Here is a 17,004-nt window from a genome sequence, read left to right on the forward strand (position 1 = left end):
TTTCACTGGGTTTGAAGATTTCATCTGGGAGGCCTTGGGAAGCTGGGGGGCAGGTTGCCTGGAGGGCTTCTGCTCCTTGAGGTGCAAAGGCCCTGTTCAGGAAATCCTGATAGCTGAGGGTATGGTACAATGTCCTCATTGTACCCAATGCAGTACCCAAACCAAGGGGAGACCATTGAGAGTTTTGGATTTTAAAAGGCATGGGCTTTGGACTAGCTAAGGGAGTAACATTACATAAAAATGACTTTCTGGCCATGGCTGGTGTAGCTCAGTGGCTTGAGTGATGGCCGGTGAACCAAGGGGTCGCCAGTTCAACTCCCAGTCAGGGCACATGCCTGGGTTGCAGGCCAAGTCCCCAGCAGGAGGTGTGTGAGAGGCAACAACGCATTGATGTTTCCATCTCCTTCTCCTTCCCTTCCCCTCTTTCTAAAAATAAATAAATAAAATCTTTAAAAAAATGATATTCTGGTTGGGGGCAGCACCCAGGCTTTTGGCTGTTCTTCTGCTTAACTGTGTATAGAAAAATGTTGACACCCCAGAATTATACCCGGTTGTGGAGAGGAACTGCACCCCCATTTCTTAGCTCCAGCCACCACTCCCTAGGAATGACAGGCCTCTCTAGAGAGCTCATCTCAGGGGGATGTGCTTGGGCTTCTCCCAGAGTCTCACTTTCTGTCTCTGCCATAGATTACTGTAAGAAATACAGAAATCATGTGAGAAGCAGATTCCAGTGCATCAAAGACAGGAATGCCCGTCTGGGGGAGAGTGTGAACCTCTATAAGCGCTATACCAGGCTGCGGCTTGTCAAGGAGTACCCAAGCCAGCAGGAACGGGAGCAGGAATTCATGGCCATTGGCAGGACTGTGGCCCAGATGCAGGACAGCCCTCTTAGTTCCATAAACTTGGAGTTGCTGTTTGAGCCTGAGGACCCTCACTCAGAGCCTGTGCACACAGTGGTATTCCAGGGCTCAGCGGGCATCGGCAAGACAATTCTGGCCAGGAAGATCATGCTAGACTGGGCGTCAGAGAAACTGTACCAGGACAGGTTTGACTACCTGTTCTATATCCACTGCCGGGAGGTGAGCCTGGGGACATGCAGGAGCCTGGGGGACCTGATGGCCAGCTGCTGCCCTGACCCCAACCCTCCCCTATGCAAGATCATGAGGAAGCCGGCCAGGATCCTTTTCCTTATGGATGGCTTCGACGAGCTGCAGGGAGCCTTTGATGAGCGTGCAGAGGTGCTCTGTGCAGACTGGCAGGAGGTGCAGCGTGTGGACATTGTCCTAAGCAGCCTCATCAGAAAGAAGCTGCTCCCCGAGGCCTCACTGCTCATCACCACGAGGCCTGTGGCTCTGGAGAAGCTGCACCACCTGCTGGACCGTCCACGGCATGTGGAGATTCTGGGTTTCTCAGAGGCCAAGAAGAAGGAATATTTCTTTAAATACTTCTCTGATGAGCAGCAGGCCTGGGAAGCCTTTAGGCTGATCCAGGAGAATGACGTCCTTTTCACCATGTGCTTCATCCCCCTGGTCTGCTGGATTGTGTGCACTGGGCTGAAACAGCAGATGGACAGTGGCAAGAGTGTCACCCAGACCTCTAAGACCACCACCGCAGTATACATCTTCTTCCTCTCCAGCCTGTTGCAGTCACGAGCAGGGAACCAGAGGCAGCATGTCTCTGCCAATCTTCGGGGCCTCTGCTCATTGGCTGCAGATGGAATATGGAACCAGAAGATCCTGTTTGAGGAGGGTGACCTCAGGAATCACGGCCTGCAGAAGGCCGATGTGTCTGCGTTCCTGAGGGTGAACCTATTCCAGAAGGAGGTAGACTGTGAGAAGTTCTACAGCTTCATACACATGACTTTCCAGGAGTTCTTTGCTGCCATGTACTACTTGCTGGAGGAGGAGGAGCAGTGGGGGACCAAGAACACACCACAGAGTCCTTGTGAGCTCCCCAGCCGAGATGTGAGAGTCCTTCTTGAAAACTATGGCAAGTTTGAAAAGGGGTATCTGATTTTTGTTGTTCGTTTCCTCTTTGGCCTCATAAACCAGGAGAGAACCTCCTACTTGGAGAGGAAGCTGAGTTGTAAGATCTCCCAGCACATCAGGCTGGAGCTGCTGAGGTGGATCGAGGTCCAAGCCAAGGCCCCAACCCTTCGGATGCAGCCCAGCCAGCTGGAGCTGTTCTACTGCTTGTACGAGATGCAAGAGGCAGACTTCGTGCGCAAGGCCATGTGCTACTTCCCCAGAATGGAGATCAGTCTCTCCACCAGGATGGATCACGTGGTTTCTTCTTTCTGCATCAAGAACTGTCCTAGTGTGCAATTCCTTTCCCTGAGGTGGCTCCATAACTCGCCCAAAGAGGAGGAAGAGGAGGAGGAGGAGGAGGCAGCTCGACACTCCAACATGGACCCGTGTGTCATCCCAGGCCCTCATTCCACCTCCTCTCATCGGTAAGGAGACTGGATTCAGGCAGGCGGTAGAGCCCGCCCTCCACTTTCCCACCACCTTTCTCTTGGCACTTTCTCCTTCTTCCTGCTTCTCAATTGTCTTTCAAATGCAGTTGCCACAGCTCTGCAATACTGCAGCCACCACCATCTCCAGTAGATCCCTTCATTGGTAGAGACTGACCAGTAGAACAAGGGTAGCTGGATAAGTGGGGTGAGAAAAAGCCAAGGAAGCAATAGGGAACTGAGTAAAAATGTTTATAGTCTCAAGTTGCTTGCAGTCCACTTGGAGTCTAGTGTGATAATAGCCAGTCAATACCAAAAAGGCAAATGCAGCCCAGCGACTCTGCCCCAGGGTCACAGAGGACAGAGGGCCCTCCCACGCTGGACACCGGGGGAGGTCTCTCTGGGTGAAGTCTGTGGCTTGACAGATGGGGGATGGGTGGGGGTGAGTGGAGAGGAGGGAGAGGGATTTGGGCAGTGGGTCTGGGGAGAACAACACGTGAATGTGTTCTGAGGAAGAGTGTGGGCAGGAGGCAATGGGGAGGGACAGGGCTTCATTGCACAAATGTGACAAGGGGAAACTGAGGAAAACAGGGCTAGAGGGGAGAGAGCGCTCCAAGGCCCCACACTGTGCTTGCAACCAGGCAGCGGCCACCAGCAGTGCCCCCTTCAGGGTGTTTGCCCATGTGCGGGGGTTGGGCACCCAAGGCTGCACTGGCGGGCAGTGGAGCAGCTGTTACCTGACTTCTGAAGTCCCCCCAGGGACTGCCACAGCCCCAGAAGCTGTGGGAAGTGGCTGCTCTGTGAGGGCATGGGTGTGACCTCTGTAGGAGACACTAGACACGGGACAAAATGAAGGAGAATGGAGGCTGGACCCTTCCATCAGCAGCAATAAATTTTCAACTCCTTTTCTCTGCCTCTCCAGCACCTTTACTGTTTGGTTTCCAAGGGCCAACCCCCTGGGGCTTCAGCAGTGGCTAAGACCCAGGTCCTGCTCACAGCAACTTAAGGTTCCCGTGTGGGGACAGTTGGGAGTCTCAGGCAGACTGAGGAAGTTGGGCTATGGCAAGAACGCACCTGAGGTTCCAAGAGGAGCCCCCAGCTGGCTGCGCCTGAAGGATGGGGTGTGAGAAGGCTCAGAGGGTGGGAGGTGGGAAAGCAAGATACATTGCCATGGTGGCAAGTAGTTTTGAGTAGCTAGAAAGAATATAGGGAAGGTGGAGAGAGGGAGTGAGAGAAGGAGACCCACTCACTGGAGGCCTAAAAGCAAGGCTGAGAAAACAAGAGGCCTGACCAAGCCTGCACGGCTGTGAGGAAGCTCATAAAGACCCATAGAGATGCGCAGGGTGGAAAGCCTGCCATTGTTTCTCCAGATTCCAGCTCCCTTCCTCTGAGGGCAGGTACTTGCTTCGTGTGTCCTAGAACCTTCTAGGGACCACGGCAGAGGCACCCACCCAGTGCCAGTTAGAAGTGCTGGTCCAGTCCTAGAGGGTCCAATCCTCTGACTCCCATGGAGTCAGAGTCTGTATTTGAATGAGACTGTACATTGGAGTCACCAGGAAGTCTTAGAAATACTGATGAGTCTGGTCCACATTATTCCCAGGGTGTTGCCTGGCCTAGGGACCTTTGAGAACACTCTGCCACCCTCGTGTGGCTGGGGTGAGAACTGGTCTCTGCGTCACTTAGCAGAGGGACAGTTCAGTCACGGGGGCTGGCAGTGGATGGGGTGAGGGGGGCACCTGAAGGAGGGCCACAGGGGGTTTGCAGTCAGCCAGAGTCACCGGCTCACACTATCTCTGTGTTATGCGCAGAGCAGTCTCAACCCAGGTCCCTGCCCCTTCTCCTCCTCGGTGGACAGCCTGTGGTTCGCTGACTCATTTCTCATCACTGGGAGGCCATTGTCTCAGCGGGTGCCAGCCACTCCTGGCCCCTTAGCTTGTTTGCTGTCCTTACAGGCTGATTTTCTTCTCACTTTACTCCTTCCTTCCAATTTCTAGGGTGGCAAACTGCTGTCTCCCTTCCAGTTTTTGCCAGGGCCTCTTCTCCGTCCTGAGCACAAAGCAGAACCTCACGGACCTGAACCTCAGTGACAATCCTCTGGGGGATGCAGGGGTGAAGATATTGTGTGAAATGCTCCAGAATCCTGGCTGTAACATTCAGAGATTATGGTAAGGACCTGTGTGTGCGTGCGTGTGTGCGCGTGTGTGTGTGCGCGCGTGTGCGTGTGTGTGTGTGTGTGTGTGTGTGTCAGCGAGAGAGAGGGCTGGACGAAGATGTCAGGGGCCGGATCAGTGGTTCTTGGTTTCTTAGGGCCTCCATCACATGTGCCACAGGCCCGGGGCTTAAACAACAGACACTTATTTCCCACAGCCCTGGAGGCTGGAAGTGTGAGGCGAAGGTGTGTGGAGGGCCACCTCCCTCCGAGGCCTGTCTCCTCGGGTGTGGCTGGTGTCTTCCTCCGGGCATTAAGAGGATGCCAGGTGTGTCAGATTAGAGCCTACTCTAGTAACCTTGTGTTAACTCCCTTGCCTCTTTAAAGGCCCAATCTCCAAATGCAGCCACATTCTGAGGTCCTAGAGGTTAAGACATCACTGTGTGAATTTTTTTGTGGGGGACACAGTTCAGCACATGACAAGGGAGAAGGCAGAATGGATTGGAGTCTGGTTACTTAGGAAGCATCAGATAACTGAAAACAGGTGATAAAAAGGTATGATCTCCGGTGTCTTCCGTTTCCTCACAGGTCATGCTTATGGGTGGGAATCTGAGAGTTTCATCACATACAGAGAAGGCTGGAGCCCCTGAGCACATTTTTTGTGGATTGACTTGTCCTCAGAAACCCCTGGTAGCTTTGTTCTGAGTGTGTGCTTTGAGCCCACCCACAGATCAGGCTTGTGCACCCGAGTGGAGCGCGTGGTGTTTGGGCCGTCCCTGCAGCTCTGCTCCATGATACATCCGCATGGTGACCAGCCCAGCACTCAAATGCCTTCCTTCTTTCTTGCTCATCATACCCACCCCATCCCCAGTCTTCTCAGTTTTACCTCCTTTACCAGCCATGGTCCCCTTTCCTCATCCTCACTCCATCAGCTCAGGCCCAACAACCACAGCCACTTGCCTGGACAGTGTGATGGCTTCCGAGACCAGCGGCTTCCCAGGCAGGGTTTGTGTGGGTCTGGCCCTTTCCTCGCAGTGACTGAGTGGCGTCTGGGTGCATGTTTCTGCTCAGAAGTATGCACTGAAGGGAGACCAGCTGTTTGCTCTCCCTCCAACCCTTGTCAGGGCAGAAATCAGAGAGGTGATTCTACCTTCATCATGACATTCCACTCTCTTAAATGCTTTTGCACTTTGCTCTTTTGATAAATTACAAATCTTTGTAATTTTGGCTTTGAAGGCCCTGGCTGGGTTTGGCACTTCCCTGACTCTCTGCTCCCCACCCCCTGCCGCTGCTTCTATCCCCACTGCCCCTGTGGGTGTCCCTGTGGGATTCCAGGGACAGAGACATGAGCAGGGACACATGGGTGGTGATGAGGTGCTTTGCAGGTAAATACAGGTTTAACTGTCCACTTGCTCCTGGAGCTGGTGTGGAGGTGGGAAAGAAGGTAGGGGGTCCAGAAAGTTCTGGGACAGCTGCACTGCTGGCGTGGAAAGGAGCTGAGCTGTTTATTGTTCTTGTTCCTACAACAAGCACAAATCATTGTTATTGTTGTAGTGCGTGTGTCCACGCATGCACACATGTGAGTGTGAGCATGTATGTGAGTGTGTGCACATGTGTCGGTGTAAAACAAATCAAGAAGCAGCCTCTTGCTCCCTCTGTGTGGATGGGATCTGGGATGGAAGCACTAAGCAGAACAGCAGGATGAGGTGGGCAGAGAGAAGGCGATGGCCCCTAGGAAGCTCAGCGTTTGTGTGAGGGAGTTCACTGCCCTTTTTATCTATAGAACAGGAACGTGCCGCTTACGCATTCGACACCTGACCATTGTTGAGGAAGAGAGTTCACTGCCAGGGGCTCAGCAGCGTGTCCCTTCCCTGTATGTCTTGGGCCATATTCAGGTTCTGATAAGATGACACTTAAATTCATGATTATTTTCCCTTTGTAACATGAGAACACAGGGCCTGTTTAGGCTCCAAACACTCACGCAGACGGAAGGCAGCACAGGGGATGTGCGATCTGCGTTCTGACATGTTTGCTCGTGTGCTTGGCCCAGGTTGAGGCGGTGCCACCTTTCCCACCTCTGCTGCACCCACCTTGCCACCGCGCTGAGTGGCTCCCTGACGCTGTTGGAGCTGGACCTGAGCCACAACGCCCTGACGCGGCGTGGGCTGCGGCTCCTGTGTGTGGGACTGCGGTGTGCCTCCTGCCCCCTGGAGAAACTGTGGTGAGTGAGCTGAGGCTTCAGTGAGCTTCAGGTTGGGCGCTTGTGGGCAGACGGTCGGCCTTGGCTCACCTCTGGGTGTTAGTCAGGTAGTGTTGCTGGGGGAAAGGCCACATACTGAGCCCTGGATGGGAAACTCAGTCAAAGGAATTATGTTGCTTTAAAAGTATTCACAGCCCCACTGAAAATACACAGCCAGTGTAAGCACTGCTCTAGAAGGGTCTTGGGACTCTTCCAGAGCAGAGACAGGCCCCTGGCCTCTGCACTGACCAGGACAGGTGATGCTGAAGCAACACAGACACCTGATTGTCTGTGGCCCTTCGCAACTTGTATTTCAAAGTAGAAAATAAAGCACTTAAAAATGATTGGGTTGATTTACATCCATTAGGATGGTTATTATAAACCAAACCAAATCAGAAAACAACATGTGCTGGTGGGGAAATTAGAAACCTTACATGTAGCTGGTGGGAATGTTAAATGGCCCAGCTGCTGTGGGAAACAGTGTGTCAGTTCCTTAAAAAAATTAAACATAGAATTACCAAATGATTTAGCCATTTCAAGTCTGGGGATCTATCCCAAGGACTTGAAATGAGGCATTCAAACAGGTATTTGTACACCCATGTCCACAGCAGTGTTATTTGCAATAGCCAAAGGGTGAAGGCAACCCAAGTGCCCATAGATGGATAAATAGATTTTTAAAATGTGATATATACACAAATACAGTCTTAAAAGGAATTCTGACACATGGTACAACACGGGAAAACCTTGAGGACATTATACTAAGTAAAATAAGCCAGACACAACAGGACAAATTCTGTATGACCCACTTACACAAATGAGGCCCCTAAAGTGGTGTGAGTCATAGAGACAGAAAGCAGAGGGGTGGGTGCCAGGGGCTGGGGAGGAGAACTGGGGATTCTTGTTTCAAGGGGCCAGGGTCAGTTTGGGAAGATGGAGAAGTTCTGGAGACGGACTATGGGGATGGTTGCATAACAATGTGAATATGCTTAATGCCACTGAGCTGTACGGTTAAAAAGGGTCATGACGACAAGCTGTATGTTGTACATATTCAGCACAATAATAAATGTTGGGAGCTGAGGAGATGTTGAAGAAGCTTCTTGGGCTTAGAAGGTCACAAGCAGAAAAGGAAACCAAAAGCTAGTGTAGAGCTTGGATGTACTCTCCCTGTGTGTGTCTTGGACTAGAGATGGGGGCAGGACACATGCTTCTGGGTTCACAGCAGAGTGGGTGACAGGTATGTTGACATTCTGCCATCTCTGCTGAAGGTTGATCAACTGCTGTCTCACGTCAGACTGCTGTGTAGATCTCGCTTCCATCCTGACCACCAGCCAGTCCCTGACCAGACTCTACGTGGGGGAAAATGCCCTGGGCGACTCAGGAGTTAGAATGCTATGTGAAAAAGCCAAGCATCCACAATGTAAGCTGCAGAAACTCGGGTAAGTGTTCATGGTATCTCAGTAGAAAAGCAACTAAAGTTCCATTATTGGGAAATGTGGGGGTTACTCAGGTAGAAGTGAGAGAACAAAGGAGACAATTTCTGGAAGGGTTTGAAGATACTACCTACTACTAGTAAGGTATTTATGACTATAGGGTTGGAGACTCAGAGTCCAAAGAAATCCAAGAGATTGTGCCTCCCAATTCTCTACTTGCTTTTAAAACATTTGTGGGGATAGTCACCTGTTTTATGTGTGAACACTTCCATGCAAGTCAGCTACTGCAGTACGATGTGGCCACTGCAGCAGGAGGGAGTTCTTACCCTGACGAGGCTACTATGTTGGGTTCTGTGCATTGGTTCTGCTCCTGAGGGTTCTGCTGCCGGGGGTTGGGGGGGTGCTGGTCCCAATGCCCAGGGCTGCAGGTTCACACTTGTCCCCACCAAGCCCAGAAGGAGGGCTAGGGCCCAGGGCTGCTGTGCCATTACCCTGGCATCTGAGGCTCCAGTAATCTAGTTCAGCCTCTGTCTGCGTCCAGCCCNTCCAAAGTTCCATTATTGGGAAATGTGGGGGTTACTCAGGTAGAAGTGAGAGGACAAAGGAGACAATTTCTGAAAGGGTTTGAAGATACTACCTACTACTAGTAAGGTATTTATGACTATAGGGTTGGAGACTCAGAGTCCAAAGAAATCCAAGAGATTGTGCCTCCTAATTCTCTACTTGCTTTTAAAACATTTGTGGGGATAGTCACCTGTTTTATGTGTGAACACTTCCATGCAAGTCAGCTACTGCTGCACAATGTGGCCACTGCTGTACGATGTGGCCACTGCAGCAGGAGGGAGTTCTTATCCTGACGAGGCTACTATGTTGGGTTCTGTGCATTGGTTCTGCTCCTGAGGGTTCTGCTGCCGGGGGTTGGGGGGGTGCTGGTCCCAATGCCCAGGGCTGCAGGTTCACACTTGTCCCCACCAAGCCCAGAAGGAGGGCTAGGGCCCAGGGCTGCTGTGCCATTACCCTGGCATCTGAGGCTCCAGTAATCTAGTTCAGCCTCTGTCTGCGTCCAGCCCTTGATGGGTGCTGTGCTTTAGCCTGTGCAGCTGCTAAAGAGACTGGGGCCTTTTTCAGGCTTCCTTGTATTTCCTTGGGCTTGGGAGAGAGCAGGCTTTCTTTCCAATTGTCCAATCTCTTTTTTGGCTTTTCCTGGGCTTGCATCCTTATCTTATCCAAGCCTATCCAATCTTTTTCCCAGATTTTCTCAGGTGTGTCTCCTATCCTTTATGGTTGCCATCTTGGCTGTTACTGTGCCTCCCTCAGAGCAGAAGGACCTCCTCATGCATCTCTTCCTTCCCCCTCCTGATCTGGGGGAACTGGCCACTTGTTTCCTGGGATGATTGGAAACCTAGTGTTTTCTTTCTTTTTTTTTGAGAATTTTTATTTTTAATTTTTTAATAATATTCTAAACAATAATACTTTAAAAAGCATTTTTAAATTTAATTATTGTTCAAGTACAGTTTTCTGTCTTTTACTCCCATCCCATCCCACCCCACCCAACCCTCCCTACTCCCTCCCATTTTCACCCCCCACTTTTTGTCCATGCATCTTTTATACTTGTTCCTGTAAACCCTTCCCCTTTCCCCCTGAAATTCCCCTGAAATTCTCTCCCCTCTCCCTTCTGGACACTGTCAGCCTGTGTCTTTGGTTATATTTTACTCGTTTATTTGTTTTGTTGTTCAGATTCCTGTTAAAGGTGAGATCATGTGGTATTTGTCTTTCACCGCCTGGCTCATTTCACTCAGCATAATGCTTTCCAGTTCCATCCATGCTGTTGCAAAGAGAAGGAGCTCCTTCTTCCTTTCTGCTGCATAGAATTCCATTGTGTAAATGTACCATAGTTTTTTGATCCATTCATTTACTGACAGGCACCTAGGTTGCTTCCAACTCTTGGCTATTGTAAATTGTGCTGCTATGAACATCGGGGTGCATAGGTTCTTTTGGATTGGTGTTTCGGGGTTCTTAGGATATACTAACAGTGGAATGGCTGGGTCAAAAGGCATATTCATTTTTAGTTTTCTTAGAAAATTCCATACTGTTTTCCATAGTGGTTGTACCAGTCTGCAATCCCACCAACAGTGAACTAGGGTCCCCTTTTCCCCACAACCTTGCCAACATTTGTTGTTTGTTGCTTTTTTTATGATAGCCATTCTGACTGGCATGAAGTGGTATCTCACTGTGGTTTTAATTTTCATGTCTCTGATAGCTAGTGATATTGAGCATATTTTCATGTGTCTCTGGATCCTCTGTATGTCCTCCTTGGAGAAATGTCTGTTCAAGTCCTTTGCCCACTTTTTAATTGGGTTGCTTGTCTTCTTAGAGCGGAGTTGTGTTAGTTCTTTGTATGTTTTGGAGATTAAACCTTTGTCTAAGATATCATTGGCAAATATGTTTCCCCTTACAGTTGGTTCTCTTTTTATCTTAATACTGTTTTCTTTAGCCGTGCAAAAGCTTTTAATTTTGATGAGATCCCATTTGTTTATTCTTTCCTTTATGTCCCTTGCTCTAGGGGACATATCAGTAAAAATGTTGCTGCGTGAAATATCTGATATATTCCTGCCGATGTTCTCCTCTAGGACTTTAATGGTGTCATGGCTTATATTTAAGTTTTTTATCCACCTTGAATTTATTTTGGTGTATGGTGTAAGTTGGTGCTCAAGTTTCATTTTTTTGCACATAGCTGTCCAGTTCTCCCAACACCATTTGTTGAAGAGGCTATTTTTACTCCATTTTATGTTGCTGCCCCCTTTGTCAAATATTAATCGCCTGTAGAAACTTGGGTTTATTTCTGGGCTCTCTGTTCTATTCCATTGGTCTATGTGTCTGTTTTTATGCCAGTACCAGGCTGTTTTGATTACAGTGGCCCTGTAATACAGTTTGGTATCAGGTATTGTGATCCTTCCTGCTTTGTTCTTCTTTCTCAAAATTGCAGCTGCTATTTGGGGTCTTTTATGGTTCCATATAAATTTTTGAAGTGTTTGTTCTATGTGAAATATGCCATTGTTACTTTAATAGGTATTGCATTGAATCTGTAAATTGCTTTGGGTAGTATGGACATTTTGATGATGATAATTCTTCCAATCCATGAACACAGTATATGTTTCCATTAGTTTGTGTCTTCCTTGATTTCTTTCTTCAGTGTTGTGTAGTTTTCTGCATACAGGTCTTTTACCTCCTTAGTTAGATTTATTCCCAGATATTTTATTTTTCTTTTTGCTATTGAATGGGATTTTTTTTCTTGATTTCTGCTTCTGCTGGGAAACCTAGTGTTTTCTGCCCACTCAGGTTAATCCATTTGATGGAGCAATTCCAGGTATTCCCTGGAGTGTCTGTGAAACTGTATTTTCTCAATTTCATCAGGCTAAGCCAGTTTTCTCCCTTCTCTTTTGTTAATACCTTCGTAGCTGCCGACACTAACATTATCCCTTTATAATGAACTGGCGATCTAGTAAGTAACACGTTTCTCTGAGTTCTGTGGCCAGTCCAGCACATTAATTAAACCCAAGGAGAAGTTGTGGGACCCTCTGATTTACAAGTGGTCGGTCAGAGGTGTTGATGCAGCTGGCACCTGAAGGGAGCCTGGCGGCGTGCAGGCGTGCAGTACTGAACCCCAGCCTGTGGAATCTGATATTGTCTCTGGGCAGATAGTGTCAGAACTAAGCTGAATTTTTGGATACCCTGCTTATATCTGAGAACTGTTTGTTGATGTGGGTACCCCTCCCCTATGTTAGAAATGAGGTGTTAGAACAGCTAAAAGGAGAGATTGTTATGTTGTCTTGGAGAACTGACTCCTTGTATCGTTGTGTAATGTCCCTCTTTATCCCTGACAAGTTTTGTTGCTGTGAAGGCTGTGCTGCCCAAAATTAATGTAGCTGTTTCTGCTTTATTTTTAAAAAATATTCCAAGCTTTATTGAGGTATGATGGATCAATAAAAATCATATACACTTAATAAGTACAATATGATGTTTTGATATGTATATGTATACATCGTGAATTAATTTCCACAAATGGTTCATCGCCTCACATCTTTACCTTTTTTCTTTGTGGTAACAACACTTGAGCTCTACTTTCTTAGCAAATAGCAGGTGTACAATGTGTTGCCATCGACTACAGCCATCATGCTGCACACATGTCTCCAGTGTGGTGTTCTAACCCAGAGTTTCTGCCCTTTGACCGAAGTCTCCCTTCCTCCCCACCAGCCCCAGTAATGACCACTCAACTCTGTTACTGTGAGTTTGCCTTCTCTTTTTGGATTCCACATGTGTGTGTGATTGTGCAACACTTGTCTCACTTTGTCTGACTTACCTCATTTAGCACAGTATCCCCTGGGTTCATCCATGTTGTTACAGATGGCAGAATTTCCTTTTTAAAGGCTGAATAATACTCCATTGTGTGTGTCTGTGTGTGTTAACATGGTATATTTTTCTCCATCACTTTACTTTTATTTTTTCCATCTCTTCAGTTTTAATCTGTTTGTATCTTTACATTTAAAGTGGGTTTCTTGTAGATAACATAGTTGGGTCTTGTTTTTTGTTCATTTTACAATATTTGTCTTTTAATTGGTGTATTTACACTACTGATACTCAAAGTAACTATATAGTTGGATTAATATCATCATATTTACTCCTGTTTTCTATTTGTTTCCCTTATCCTTTCATCCTATTTTTGTCTTCCTCTTTTTTCTTTCGTGGTTTTAATTGAGTATTTATATGATTTTACTATCTTCCTTTTCTTAGCATATATTATACTTTTTTTTTTAGTGGCTACCCTAGACTTTTTGATATACATTTACAACTAATTTAAGTCCACTTTCAAATAATCTTTTTATAAAAAGATTTTATTTATTTTTAGACAGAGGGGGAGGGAGGGAGAAACATCAATGTGTGGTTGCCTCTCATGCACCCCCTATTGGGGTCTTTGGCTGTCAACCCTGGCTTGTGCCCTGTCTGGGAATTGAACTGGCAACCCTTTGGTTCCCAGGCTGGCACTCAGTCCACTGAGCCACACCAGCCAGGGCCACTTTCAAATAATCTTCTATTGCTTCACAGGTAGTATGGATACTTCATATTAACAAAATAGTCCTAGTTCCTCCCTCCTGTTACTTGTATCATGGCTGTCATTAATTTCACTTCTCTATGAGTGTATATCTACACATCAGTATAAATAATCGAATACATTTTTCTATTATTATTTTGAACATGATGCTATCTGTTTGATCAATTAAAAATAAGAGAGATAAAAGCTTTTATTTTACCTTCCCTTTATTTGTTTCTGATGCTTCCTTTCTTTATGCTCATTTAACCAATATTATTTTATTTCTTTGTAAAAAACTCTCAAAAATATCTCTTTCAAGATGGGTTTATTGGCAACAGCTTTTCTCATTTTTTTGTCTGAGAAAGTCTGTTTCTTTTTCATTTTTTATGAATAATTTCACAGGGTATAGACTTTTAGGGTTTTTCTCTCTCTCAACACTAAATATTTCACTTCATTCTTTTCTTGTTCACATGATTTCTGAGGAGAAGTCAGATGTAATTCTTATATTTGCTCCTCAATAGACAAGGATTTTTTCTCTTCTGGCTTCTCTCAGGATTTTTTTATATTTGATTTTTTATATTCTAAAAATGATCTGCCTGGCTATAGGTTTTTGTCTGTTTCTTTTGCATTTTATGCTGCTTGGTATTCTCTGAACTGTGTGGATCTGTGCTTAGGGTTCTACCCTGATGGTGGGCAAAGTTTTGGCCATTATTGCTTCACATGTCTCTTCTGCTTCTTTCTGTCCTTTTTTTTCTTCTGGAATTCCCATTATGTGTATGTTATACTCATACATAGACTTTTACTGTTGTTTCTCAGTTCTTGGATATTCTGTTCTTTTTATTTTCAGTGTTTTTCTTTCCTGTTTTCCAAACTTTTTCAGCTTTGGAAATTTGTATTCAAATTCTAAAGCACAGAGATTGTTTCTTCTCAGTCATTTACAGTCTCCTGTTAATCCCATCAAAGGCATTCTTTATTTCTCTTACAATGATTTTTATCTCTAACATATCTTTTTGGTTCTTTTTATAGAATTTCCTTCTCTCTACTCACATTGTCAGTCCTTGCATGTTGTCCACTTTATTCATAAGGACCCTTAGTGTATTAATTGTACTTGTTTTAAGTTTCTGATCTGTTCATTTTAACAGTGCTATAATATGTGAGTCTGGTTCTGATTTTTTTCTGTCTCTTTGAACTCCTATTTTTGCCTTTTACTATGTCTTGTAATTTTTTTTTTTGACAGCCAGACATACTGTATGGGGTAAAGGAAATTCTCTAAATAGGCTGTTAGTTACACAGTGACGAGGTGTGGAGCAGGATGCATCTGTCACCCTAGGATTAGGTTTCAGTCCTTGGTGCCCCTGGGCTTCTGCACTTGGGGCTCCTGCAAGCCTCTCAGAGTTCAAATTCCATGTCCTGTTAGTGAAACAGGCCCCACAGGGGCTCATACTGAGGGCTCCTTTCCCTGAGGTCAGCTAAGCTGTGACAATATCCGAGCAGGGCAGGCTTTGGGTAACCAGTCTCTCCTGTGAACAAGTCCTGTTAAGAAGAATGGAGTTCTTTTCTCCCTCCTCCTGCTAAAAGCACAAATAAATTTTTTTTAAAATATATTTTATCGATTATACTATTACAGTTGTTCCATTTCCTCCCTTCACTCCCCTGTACCCTGAACACCCTCCCCCACCCACATTCCCCTCCTTTAGTTCATGTCCATGTGTCATACTTATAAGTTCTTTAGCTTCTACATTTCTCATACTATTCTTACCCTCCCCCTGTCTATTTTCTACCTACCACCTATGCTACTTATTCCCTGTACCTTTTCCGCCTTCTCCTCCTCCAATTCCCTGTTGCTAACCCTCCATGTGATCTCCATTTCTGTGGTTCTGTTCCTGTTCTATTGTTTTCTTAGTTTGTTTCTGTTTTTGTTTTAGGTGTGATTGTTAATAATTGTGAGTTTGCTGTCATTTTACTATATATGTTTTTTATCTTCTTTTTCTTAGATAAGTCCCTTTAACATTTCATATAATAAGGACTTGGTGATGATAAACTCCTTGAACTTGACCTTATCTGAGAAGCACTTTATCTGCCTTTCCATTCTAAATGAAAGCTTTGCTGGATAGAGCAATCTTGGATGTAGGTCCTTGCCTTTCATGACTTGGAATACTTCTTTCAAGCCTCTTCTTGCCTGCAAGGTTTCTTTTGAGAAATCAGCTGACAGTCTGATGGGAACTCCTTTGTAGGTGACTGTCCCCCTATCTCTTGCTGTTTCTAGGATTCTCTCCTTCATTTGGATCTTGGCTAATGTAATTATGATGTGCTTTGGTGTGTTCCTCCTTGGGTTCACCTTCTTTGGGACTCTCTGAGCTTCCTGGACTTCCCAAAAGTCTATTTCCTTTGCCAGATTGGTGAAGTTCTCCTCTATTATTTGTTCAGAGAAGTTTTCCACTTGTTGCTCTTCCTCTTCCCCTTCTGGTACCCCTATAATTCGGATGTTGGAACATTTAAAGATATCCTGAAGGTTCCTAAGCCTCTCCTCAGTTTTTTGAATTCTTATTTCTTCATTCTTTTCTGTTTGGTTGTTTCTTTCTTCCTTCTGGTCCACTCCCTTGATTTGAGTCCCAGTTTCCTTTGCATCACTATTGGTTCCCTGTGCATTTCCCTTCATTCCACTTAGTGTAGCCTTCATTTTTTCATCTAATTTGCAACTAAAATCAACCAGTTCTGTGAGCATCCTGATCACCAATATTTTGAACTGTGCATCTGATAGATGGCTATCTCTTTGTTGCTTAGAAGTATTGGCTCTGGGGCTTTGATCTGTTTTTCTGCTTGAGCCATAATGTTTTGGTCTGTTCTCACCCCTTAGGTAGCGAGGGGCAGAGCCTTAGGTGTTCACCAGGGCGGTGCAGCTCAGTCACTAGGTTGTGATACTGTCTGTGTGGGCGGGGTCAGAGAGGGAACCATGGCATTTTTTCTGTTCTCTCTTGGATTTCAGTCCCTTCTGCTGCTTCCCACAAGCAAATTGGGCCCTTCTGGTGCTGGTTCCCAGGTGGGTGAACTTGTACACATTCTAGGACCCTGTGGGTCTCTCCAACGAACTCTCTTGTGCGGCTGGGAGCCTCTCCCAGCACCACAACCCCCGAAAGTTTTCCCAATAGGTGCTTTTAGGCTTTACTTCCTGGTGCTGGGGCCCTGTGTTGTGTGGTCTGTGTCACTGTTCATTTTTTTTGTCTGGTTTATCTGCACATGAATGTGTGACCACAGTCAGCCAGCCATCTTGCACCCTCATTGGGTCTGCCCACTGCCACCTCATGCCTGGAATCTGCCAACTGCTGCCTGTGTGTCTGGGTTGGTTTGGCATCCACTGCTTTTTTCTGCCATGACTCCTTTTCACCGGCCACTGACTCCATCCCTCTTACCAGTCTGGATGAATGATTTGTTCTTGTTGGAGTTTGGTACAGTTCAATTTTCTGTCTGTTTCAGTTGTGTTTTTGTTTCCAAATCTTTGTTGTCCTTAAATTTGGTTGTGTGAGGAGGTACAGTATTTCCACCTATGCCTTCATCTTGGCCAGAAGCCCTGTGGATTTTTAAACATATATATTTTATTGATTATTCCATTACAGTTGTCCTATTTCCCCCCTTCATTCCCCTCCA

The 17,004-nt window shown here is 46.3% G+C and overlaps 1 protein-coding gene across 1 annotated transcript in view; it reads left to right on the forward strand.

Annotated features, from left to right (window-relative positions):
• NLRP3 (NLR family pyrin domain containing 3) overlaps positions 1 to 17,004 on the forward strand; it is a 44,125-nt gene that overhangs the window by 6,007 nt on the left and 21,114 nt on the right. The window contains exons 4-7 of the mRNA XM_037038683.1: positions 688 to 2,452; positions 4,447 to 4,617; positions 6,652 to 6,822; positions 8,106 to 8,276. Of these exons, the coding sequence (XP_036894578.1) occupies positions 688 to 2,452; positions 4,447 to 4,617; positions 6,652 to 6,822; positions 8,106 to 8,276 (2,278 nt within the window). The remainder of the gene's footprint in view (positions 1 to 687; positions 2,453 to 4,446; positions 4,618 to 6,651; positions 6,823 to 8,105; positions 8,277 to 17,004) is intronic.

Source organism: Sturnira hondurensis, unplaced genomic scaffold (assembly GCF_014824575.4).
Source record: "Sturnira hondurensis isolate 20B ecotype Veracruz unplaced genomic scaffold, ASM1482457v3 Scaffold0024805, whole genome shotgun sequence".
Lineage (NCBI taxonomy): Eukaryota > Metazoa > Chordata > Mammalia > Chiroptera > Phyllostomidae > Sturnira > Sturnira hondurensis.